This window comes from Ischnura elegans, chromosome 10 (genome assembly GCF_921293095.1).
Source record: "Ischnura elegans chromosome 10, ioIscEleg1.1, whole genome shotgun sequence".
NCBI classification, from domain to species: Eukaryota; Metazoa; Arthropoda; class Insecta; order Odonata; family Coenagrionidae; genus Ischnura; species Ischnura elegans.
In genome coordinates, this window is record NC_060255.1 from 2,569,805 (window position 1) to 2,581,509 (window position 11,705).

Below are 11,705 nucleotides of genomic sequence, written 5' to 3' on the forward strand. Positions count from 1 at the left end.
TTGCGTCGTATTCTTCCCATCCAATGGGAACCATTATACGTCGAGGAGTAAAAAAAAGAATTATTTTTCTGCCGCCGGCATGTTTGTGCAGGCTTAGTTTCAGAAAAGTCGTCCTTGCGACAACAACGCCTGGGCTACTCTTCATATCTGCTCCATTTCCCCGATTTTTCAAGATATCTTACTGGTTAAAGCTGGTTAACTTAAAATGAAAAGAGTAACTTAGGTGAGCGTGAGAATGAAAATGGAACTTAATGACTAAATATAATATTAAGCATTACGAACTAAGAAAAAAATCACTGATTACTGCATATTAGGCCCATATCCACCATCCTCATATACTTTCGCCATCTAGATCTATACAACGCTTCTATATTTAAAAGAAACTTAAATACTTGCAATTGAAATTTTACACGTGCATTTCTTTAATGAGTTCCTACCAGAGAACATGTGTAATAGACGCGAAATAAAGAGCAGTAGCAAGATAATATCAGGATTGATAATCGATGAAAACTTTTGATATATATTTACTACTAGCAGGTGCCGGCGCCTACTTCGCAAACCACTTCTTAAGATCCTATTCTCTTTTGCTAGTCCTATCTAGCTTCTCCTGAAAATAATTTTCTCCCCGTATTTCAGATCCGCGGACTCTGTTTTCGTCGTATTCTTTCTATCCGATGGGAGCCATTTCGTGACGAGGAGTAAGAAGAAGAGGAGGAGGCGGAGGAGGGGATTTTCTAGCCGCCGGCGGCATGTTTGCGTTGGCGTTTTTTTTCCAGCGGGCGAATGAACCGGACTTCGTAGATTGCCGAGGGAGATAGGGAGCTTAGGAGGGGTCGTGAGATCAGCCGAAATCCTCCGGAGGGAAAGCCAGGAGGGAGTCCCAGCATGCTGTGCAAAGGGGAGGAATTAAAAAAAAATAAAAAAGACGTTTTTATCTCTACTCTGCCTGCTGATAATCTCGCCACAAATCTCGAGCGACGTCACTTCCCCCCCGTTGCATGCCGGGAAGGGAGAGTAAAGGGGTGGGAGCCGCTTAGACTCCCCCCTGCATTTGACCCCCAATAGCCCTGCATTAGCCCCACGGATAAGCCCCCTTTCCCCCTCCTCCTTACAATCCTCTCTCCCTGCTGACCCTGGCAACCCTGCATTATACCCCCATTCCCGGGCGCCGGGGTTCACCCCAATAACCACCCCATTTTGAGCCTCCACTTTCCCTTACCGCTTCAAGTGCTTTACTTTTCTTACACCCCATATTACACCCACCTCTATTACATCGAACACGATTACCAAATACACTGCATGTGATCAACGTTTGCACTCCTACCAAAAATACTACTACCACATGGTAGGTACACATGCCTGCCGGAGCCCGCAATCAGTCAAAGCTTTCCCTACCCACTTCCAACGTAGATCGTCATGCACAACCTACTCCCCGATTTGTGTTCAACATCTTGAAAAAATAGCATCGCCTACGCATGTAATCATCTTCTGCAAAAACATAACAAACATTATTACTCATGATGGAAAAGGAAGACCTTGAATGAAACCTTACAGAATGATGGAACAACCTTATAGAATGACGGAACAACCTTATAGAATGACGGAACAACCTTAGAGACCATATCTTGAGTCATGACGGCCTGATGATGACAGTTTTCTAGGGATAAGTAGATGGTAAGAACGGAAAAGGAAATCCTCGGAAAAAATATATAAAACAACTAAAGAAGGATGTGAAAAAGAAGAAATAGGTAGGCGTGAAAGGATTAGATGATAGGAGAATTGAGTGGAGAGCTGCGTCAAAGCAATGTTAGGACTGTTGAGCAGTGACGATGAAGATGATATGTTACCAATTCTCAGCTTATTCTCACTCTTCACTTCCTCTCACTCCCTTAACCATTCTTTCAGATTAGCAATTTTTCTATCTGCCATGAATGTGGCTCTTATATACACCCAGGGATTTACTATCGATCCCTAGCCTGTTTTCAGCTTACAATTTCCCTCTCTTTTCCCTATTCTTTTGTTCTTCGTACATGCCCAGATCATCTGCTTTTTCGTGATTCAATGCTAAATACCACTACATATCATTTTCTAAAAGCAATACCCTCAAGCGTCATTCATGCTACGAGCCTAAAGCTTATTTTAAGTATTCTTTTCCTCTTACACTTCCTTATCATTAAGAAATGCAACATATATCATTTAACAAATGCCCAATATCTCTGCAATATTCAATGAAAAATACGAACTTCAGAAGCCACTGAATATTACTAACTTCTAAATACTATTAATTTTACCCAGGAATATAATAACGATGCTACTAATTCACGATATTTTCTCAGCTGCGTCATTCCCATACTATCTCATGCATATTTTCCTTCATGTATAACCACTTCTCCACTTTTCGAGATAAAATATAAATAGTTGGTAGCAGTAGCTAGTATGGTCACCTCAGGCATACAATCAATGCTTAAATAGTATATTATTTATGGTACCAATGCTATCACAATCTCAATCCATCACCCAACTTTGTGGCTCGGTATCTCAGTCACCTTTCATCATACCCAAGCAAAGAGAGGCTACCTTAGTGAGCAAATGTATAGTTTTATGGTACTAATTGAGTATTAATGCAAGCTTCTCTCTTATGGAGCGAGTAAAGAAGCACTGGGATACACAGCTAGCCACACAGCTTGAGCTATTATTTTCGCGATTCAAAATAAATATTTCTACAAGTTTCAGAAAATCGGTTCACGTCCCGACCCTCTTGGCCAATTGCGAACTCGGCTATTTCCCGCCCTTGCTTGCTTTCTCCACCCGTTCCTAACTTTTTCTCCAACCCTGGCGTCTTCATAATTCTAGACCTCCAATTCCCCCCCCCCTAACCTTCCCATTTCTTCATTATTCTCATCACAAGACCAACCCTTGATTCATTCACCGATTCTTCCGCCGACATTCCTTTCAGATCACAAACCACAACGCGTTCCAATCTGGGAGCGAGGAACAAAACTGATTTTTAGCACTCGCCGTCACCTACCCTTTTAAGCTAAGGTCTAAAATCTTGCTCAAATTTCAGAGTTTCTTTCAGATGCAAATTGAAAGGGTAAAAACCGAAAATCAATGATCAATTCTTAATGAACTGGGAGCCTCTTCTCTGCTTTATTCATTTCATGAAAATATCTAGAAGCAGTTTAAAATAAGAGTTGATTTTTCTTGAGGATCTCAGAACAACTGAACACGGATTGATCAGATTGTGGGAAACAAATATCATATCCCAAACCTCAATTAAGATTTTAAAATCAAATGCACAAGCAAATATAAGTATTCAACACGGTGAGCTCCAGAGCTTCACCGCTAAAACATTAAAAAAGTAATAGTTGCAGATTCTACTACATGGAACAATGTGGCTAAAAATATCGGACTCTCTACTAAAAAAATATTCAAGATATTAAAATATGCTAGGTCCCTAGACATTGTGGTATCACACCTTGCATTTGTACGGACTACTACGCGTATCGATTTTCGTTTACCTCTTGCCATTACCACCGTTTTCAGTGCATATCGGCAAAATAACTTTTCACTACTAAATTATTCTATAATATTACTACAAACTGAGTTATTCTATTACACTTAAATCAAATGTTCACAATGTAGGTAAAATTAAGAGAATATTATTTTTTAATAATTAATACCATGCCAATTAATCATGCTCATCGAATAAAAACTTTACGCTGTTTTCACATCCCCATGCTTACTTGAATGAAAAAGGTAAAAATAACTTCGCTGATGAAGCGATAAATGAACACATAATGAATTGAAAGTTATAGAAGTAGGCAGAAAAACTTAGAGAAATATGAAGACTTTTTTAAAGATGTAATCCTTCCCAGCAAAACATCCGAAATGTATTAAAAGTTTATCTCGAGCACGGTGGTGAACGGATCATGTTTCAAATTTCAACCTCTGAGACTACCAAACTATGTCAGCGTTGAGGAACACGCTTAATCGATCGCCAGATCACCTGGATAAGAGGGAGAGAGATGAAGCATTAAAATTCCCGGCGAGGCTCCTGTTTAATCTTTTTTTCGAGTCGATTGGATCTTCGACTTCACCGAACTTAACTCCGGACTCACCCGGTAATAAACAGCGACGGGGTTGAGGAAAAAAAATGAAAACGTGAAAGAAGTTTGCAATATCCGCGGAATAAAACTAGGGAAGGGTTGCGGGCCGAGGTGGGGGAGGGGGATAAAAAAGTAACCGACGCCGGCATGGTTGACCCGGAGGGCATTTAGGTTACATGCGCTGGAATGCAGGTGGGGTGGGGAAGGGAGGGCGTGGGATATTCATTAGAGGAGGTTGCAGATCGAATTCCTTCAGAAGAGGAGGGGGGCGCGCTGGGGGTGGAATACGCAGTGAGATGAAAAAACCGAACACGTGCAATGAGATAGATACGCTGCAATATACGTACCTACTATATGTAGCGATGGCCGCATTTCAAGCAGGTACGAGAAATTAGGAGGTACAGACGCCGGAGAAATGGAAATTAGATGTAAAAAGAACCAGTAGTGGCGATGAGAATTTAAATAACTCATTCCCATAACACATAAAAGCTAAACTTTTAACGTTTTTGGGTTTTACTGCGCAGTGCATGCACGCCTAGGTTTGCCGGTCGGCATAAGTCCTCGCATGCTAAACATACGGTCGCGGGTTCGAGTCCCACCTGGGCATGGATGCTTTGAAATGTTGTACAAATTTATTAAAACTATCGTAATGGTGGGTACGTGTTACAGACACTATTATTATATTATTAGTATTCTTTGTTTACTCTATGTGCTACACGGTAAGACCCGAAAAAGTTTTTTATCGACCACGAACCGCGAAAGCCTCGATGAAGAAGTAGACTTATAACATCCACGCCAGAGGAAAGAACATTAAGAACATAGTAAAGGGGAGCTTCATGAAGGACTACACGATTTTCATTAAAATGAGGAGCGAAATAAAGGATGGGCTGCAATCCGAGAACAGGTCGGAGCGATTCCGAAAATTCTATTCGTAAACCTACCTTTGGTAAAAATAATCGCGAAACATACATTTTTGCAGAAAACTTAATAACTTACCTTTAAATGAGAATGCTAATAACAAGTGATATAACCTCTTTGAATTAAAAAAAATACGGAAATGATGCCAATAATTCATCGGAAGTACAATTATAGCCATTAGAAAAATGTCACTCGAAACAAACCAAAACTTATTTAAAAAATCCGATTAAAAAGGGGACATTTAATAAAATACATAGTAGTTAGCGCTCGCAGAAAACCATAAAGTTCAACGGAGGACAGTGACAATGGATGGTCAATCCTCAGAATCTTCTAACAGTCCCGCACCTGACCAAGGCACCTGAAGTTGTCACTAAGTAATGAAAATCAGGCCCTACAGAACAAAAACATTTAGTTGACCACTTCAAAGTGTCATATTTATTTTCCTTTCCAGGAGACAAAACCATTTGAAGAATAAATGCTAAACTCTACAGCGCCAATGACATTTTCAGAGAATTATTAAATGTATCTATTATTTAAAATGTATATATGATATTTATAAAGGAATTTTACCGGTAAAGGTAGTAGGTATGCGTGGATAATTCCGATAATTACAGAGAATATTATGCAATGGCATCGTTCACTCAGAGCCGCAATCACAATTCAATAAATGCACTCGATAGTTGGAGGGGAAACACGAACTGTGGACGAAAAAACGAATCTACCTCACTCAGCCATTCTCTCGCAAGTTTCAAATAAAAAAAGGTGAAGGTCCCCGCCCTCGTTTTCATGATCCGTTTACGTAATTGGTTTTGGGTCATTTAATCGATATCAGGATGAACCTTTTACGGATTGAGGGAATCGAAGGAAGAGTGTAAACAACACAACCAGCCACACGAGGACTGTACAGAAAACTAAAGGAGATAACAATAGAATCGACCTAGTCTACCCCCTTCAACGGGCAAGGGGATCAAATTAATCTCCTCTAAGTTAGGAGGACCTATATGCTGTAACAACGTACAGCATAACAATTCTTTTCAATCGGTACTATTATTCAAAGGCAAGCCTCGAACTGAGATTTGTAACAGAAATAACGTCGTACCATTCTTCGAAACACAATATTTCTTGCAGAAGGATCAATTTGATCTCAAAGCTGTTTAAGGTAAATTTTATGTAATGCTGATTTAGGTAGAAAGAATACATGTTTCAGGTTTTACGCCCACGCTCCTAAAAATGATGAAATGTGTCATAATAAAAGTACTATATCAACACCGTTTTCAAATGGCATTTATCATTATTATTTTTTTTCTCTTCTCATGTTGACCTTGTTTAATACATGTTATAATATTTCCTGGACATTGAACTAAACTCCAGGAAATATTATAACACGACATTTATCTCAAATCGAGAAAGGATCAATTTGAACCTCATGGCCGTTGTAGCATTATCACGGGTGAGGTGACACGCTAGGCATCTGCTTGTGACGTCTTCAAATCCGCGAAGAGGTTACACCCGTCGATTTTTCGCCGCGAATACCGTGAGATGCAGGGGCCGGAACGACAAAATAAGCATCTCTTTATTTTCATAACTTTATCACTGTAGATTATAGCAGAAAATTGTTAAACGAGCCTAATGAACCTTCCTCTTCAATTCACAACAATGCTCACTTCATCTCCAACCGTAAGTCATTTCCTCTTTCTAGACCTTCACAGCTTATCTAATAATCTTCATCTTACACTATTTTTTACGCACCATTTTCTCAAAGGACTTGCTTCATCAAAACCCATGTCTTATCTGGAGGTTACTCTCCTCACCATAATAAATGTAATTTAATGCAATGTTGAATTGGAATATTCTTACAAAATTTTGTTTATATATTACTATATGAGTTGTCCTGTTGAGTTGCCTATATCACTTTATCTTTTCTTGTTTAGTTTGTATTACTTATAAAGAAGTGGTCCGCTAAATACTGGTATATTTGCACAAATCGGAATATTTTATCTAGTAAATTTATAGAATGCTCATAAAGGCTGAGTAGCCTCCGAATATGTTTCAATTTTTTTTTTAAATTCTGTGTTGGGATTACGAAATAAAATATTTTATTTATCTCTCTCCCCACCCACCATATCCAGAACTTCGTCTTTCCTCCACCTTTCCGTCAATTTCACGATTCATACCCCACCCCCGCATCCCGAACGCCTCGTAGAGGTTATTACTACCTATTCCCATCCACACTAACTAATTTCACACGCAAGAAAAAAATGAAATATGATTTGATGCTTTCCTGGCGAATAATGGGGGTAAAATCTTCTTGGGATTCCCACCTGGTTGAATTATACATATTATCCAACGTTGCAAGCTCCGATTCAGGGCTCATATTCAGGACTGAATGTCGTTTTATTTGTTTGTGGTTGCGAAGTCTCATTTTTACAATAAATGATTGCAACAATTTAAAAAAATTGTTGTTGTTGTAATCAGTGCTTTAGTTGGGCCGGAGGGGGGTACTCCCTGAAATCCAAACCCCTTATTAGCGTACCGGTTAAACTATCTGTAAAAAATAGCCCCACTATAAATTGTCCAATGGATCTCAGAAAGAAATATCGGAAATTATTATTTGCTTGTTCAGAGTTGTCTCGTGGCACAACTTGGAACTAATATTATAAAAGTTTGAGTTTGAAATTTCAATCGCGACCGGATATATAATACATGTTCAGCTGTTTGCAATTTTTGGTGAGTACCGCCTAAATTTTTTCCCAACTACACCACTGGTTGTAATAAATCATTGTTACGACGGAAAAATGTTCAAAATGGGGTAATTATTACGAAATGGGCGTCCAATGGAATACGAAACGCCTACGTTGCTTTCTTTCCACGAGGGACGTATCGGCGCTTCACACAAATATTCAGGTTGGAACGAACAATTGAATGTATTACTAAAAGCGTGGCTGGCGATGGCTGCAAAATTCGTGGAAACTGGTCGCTCTTTGAGTTTTGCGCTTATTCATTCCATTATCGACACGTGACTGCCCTTGAACTTGCGACGCTCGACTTTCGGAAAGAGGTAGGTGGAGAGAGGAAGAGGGAAGGCCACACCAGCCCCGAGGGAAAAGGCATTTTCAACGGCTCATTATATCCAGAAAATCCCGAAAATATGCGGGTCAGTTGGAATGGCAAAATTCTGCTTTCGCTTTAGTTTTTCTAATATTAGAAGACTCTTGAAAAATGCAAGCCACGAAAAATTCCGCCTCTAAAACTTTGATGTGGTTTTTATAGGCATAGAGGTTCATACAGTTGATGAATTTCGGGCAAATTTGTAACGACCAACTTATGTAATAGGATAAGGGAATAGTATATAGATTGTTAAAGCTAATTATGAAAAAGCATTGACACTCCTTTGGGAGTGGCAATCCATTGAATAGGTAAACATTTTATCCCCCTGTTTCAATTTATAATGATCCAACAAAGAATCTACAGAAAAATAATGTAAAAAGTATGGTACAACTGAAGAGACTTTGTTGTATTCGGCTCTCTTTTAAACGTTTCGCTTCTACATAAAGCACATTGGATCAGGATTTTGGTAATAGAGAAACACTTAGATAAAGAGCAAAGATAAACGGCATGTTTTTCTTTAGATTAATGTGTATATGAGTTCAGCCATGGTTTGTTCCATTCAGGTTTCAACATTATCTTCTTTGGCAGTGACCCATTATTTCACTATGGTGAACGCCATTCGTATTCTTAGACTGCTTTAGCTTTAAAAAATACATACTTTAGCTAAATAGGACTTCAAAATAACCACAATATTGCAAAAGCAATGTGGAATAACATCAAGAAAAATTACATTTAAGTCATATGTTCATAGAATCATGGCAACTAACCAGTTGAAAATATGATCAAGCAATCAATAGGGAATGCTTAATAGCGAAAATCATGAAAATCTTCGAGAGAAAGATGAGAGGGAAATGTGAACGAATTTATATCAATTATTCCCGACTCACAAATTGCTAGAAGCAAAAAATCACATGTATTGAGATTGCAGAGGTAAAGGAGCATTTAGCAACTCACCGCACAGCAAAGTCAATAAAGTTGCACAAAATGCCAGAGACTTCATATCTTATGGCACGTAGTGGAAGCTCTGAGCAAAGTGGGCCAATACCTGAAAGAGAGTAAAACATTTCCATAAGTACCCTCTGAAATAAAATTAACGAAAAAATAATCATAAATATTTATGTAGCGGAAAAAGTTAACGGATGCAACGAGGTTTTAACGTCCCTAATAGAATAAACTGTCACTTACGTATCTAAAAAGCACTAACTTGCCCAGTTAGTATCAATGGATCAATGAACCAGGCTATATTTATTGCGGTTTACAACACATGCATTGAGATTGCTTAAAAAATACAAAAATTCAAACCAAGTTATATTTTTGCCCGGCCATTTTATTTTTAACGAGCCAAACTAGGCAATAAAAGCCATATTGGCTTCACAGCCCTACTTTTGCTTGCCAATATGGCTTCAAATAACGGCAAATTTGAAAATTACTACTTAATGAATTTCAATAATAAGTGTTCGAAATTTATTTTGTACATCGGGGAATTTAAACCAATGACACCACAGGTACTACACATTACCATTATGTAATATAGCAGAAATACATAACGATTCCCAACATAGTTTTCGACTTATGCCCGTGAATACATATTTTGACTTTAAATACCCAAGTTGCAAGGTAATACGATATGAAATAGTATTTGTATGGGTAGAAACAACTAAAATTAAGTAGTGAAGAAAATTCACAAACTCATTATTAACTTTGCGGTATTCCATTATAAGTTTTCTTAGATATTTCCAAGATGATAAAAGTAATTTTGCTAAACACTTAATATGCAACTGTCGTAGGAGCGATTTTAAAATGAATATTTTAAAATTATGCAACGACCGCCGTGAATTGGACTCTAGAGCGCAGTTGGAAATTTTAAAAATCATCGAAAGTCAGGACAGCACCCTGATAAACGAATATCTTTACCCATCCTTTTTCCTTATTCAGGCGTACGATTTACAATTCATCTCTTCCTCCGTTAGGGAACTAGGTAACAATAATAAGATAAATACATCAGAATTTAAGCCTGAAGATGATTATTACTCATCGAAACCCGGGTCGCGTTATGTAAAAAAGTAGAGGTATAAGTTATAGTGATATATACAAGAAAACTTGAAGTAGAGAAGGCCTGTAAGGACATGCCATTGTATTGAAATAAAGTTTATTTTGTAGAAAATTAGTTACTGAATGTTAACAAAACAATAATTCAGAGGGATTTTGAGTAATTATTGCGTGGACTAAAATAAGCAAAGGCTGTGTTGCCATTGAGCCAAAAGTGCTGACATTGGAGAATACAATTGCTGATGCCAGCGTTATAACGTTAATTCATTTTGAAAATCAAGTCCTCGTAGTGAATTCAATATTTATGCTAATGCATGACCCTTCCATCATTATCCAGACATTGCACTTTTTACATCTTCAAACGACGCGACGTTTCGCTCTTGAAATTACAAAATTGATATCTTTGACAGAGGGAGGTCAAAAACTGTCACAGTAACGTCCATTCCCCGTATTTCGGCCAACTAGGATGGCCTGTATCATTTGACGTTGGAAATACAAACTGAGGTGATGAAATCCACAAGGCAAATATAATAAAAATAAGTGACAGGAAGGTTTATGGTGAGATCAATCGCCTCAAAAGTAAAGAGTATTCAGGGGCGTATCTGTTTAGATTATGATCAAATCTACAATTGAAGATGAATTCAATTGATTCGGCTTTTACTTTGTGAAAATCCATGTTGAAATGAAAATACACAGCCTTGGTAACTTTTCGCTGGAAAAAATTTCCAGTGAAAAGTTACCAAGGTTGTGTACTTTCATTTTTTCAATTGAAGAATTTCACGACAGAAAAATCCCACAGAAATAATTCTGTAAGATTCCACTAGTACACTAAAGGTATTATTATTTGTCGCGATGGGAAATGTGTGATATGATTTCGATACAGGAAAAGGTGACAGCTTAGCGTATAGAACGCTCAGGTACTGCTCGAAGGGTCCTGGGTTCGAGTCCCTGTTGAAACTTGCGGACACCCCCGAAGTGGCGAGGAAAGGAACTAAACTAAATGTTTGATGCTCACACTACTGTGGCTCAGTTTAGGATGAGCTCTACCTTCTCTCACCTATAAATCGGGTTGAATCACTGTGGATGTGCGTGTGTGTATGTTTACATGAGGTAGAAGCACACAGAAACAGGAAAGAACAAGAGGGGAACTCGTTGAACTGTGTTGTCACGCCAAATTCATGCCTCGACGTGCGCATTTGAACCAACGTTCTCGTTTCTTTTTATCCTTCGGAACAGTGGTAAATACTAAATCCGGAGAATTTTTGTACGTAATGTTGCACATATGTATAAAAAATCATTTGTTTTGAGCCACGGTAGCTATAAATTTGGATTTCAACTGCATTGAACACCGTGCAAAGCCGATATAACACGCACAATGAACCACGCCAAAGCCACTGGGTATGATTTGACGTCATTTCCCAGAATTCCACGTTCTTACCGTTATCGCACTTGTTCAAAATCATCTACAACTTTTATTTTATTAATTATTTCGCCCAAATTAAAGTTATATTTGAGAAATTA

The 11,705-nt window shown here is 38.3% G+C and overlaps 1 protein-coding gene across 2 annotated transcripts in view; it reads right to left on the minus strand.

Moving 5' to 3' along the window:
• The window catches only part of LOC124166939 (hemicentin-1-like), a 122,034-nt gene extending 112,876 nt beyond the window's left edge, over positions 1–9,158 (minus strand). For both annotated transcript variants that reach the window (XM_046544654.1, XM_046544653.1), the window contains exon 1: positions 9,090–9,158. In XM_046544654.1, coding sequence (XP_046400610.1) covers positions 9,090–9,135 — 46 coding nt within the window. In that variant the 5' untranslated portion in view covers positions 9,136–9,158. The remainder of the gene's footprint in view (positions 1–9,089) is intronic.
• Between the last annotated feature and the right edge of the window lie 2,547 nt (positions 9,159–11,705).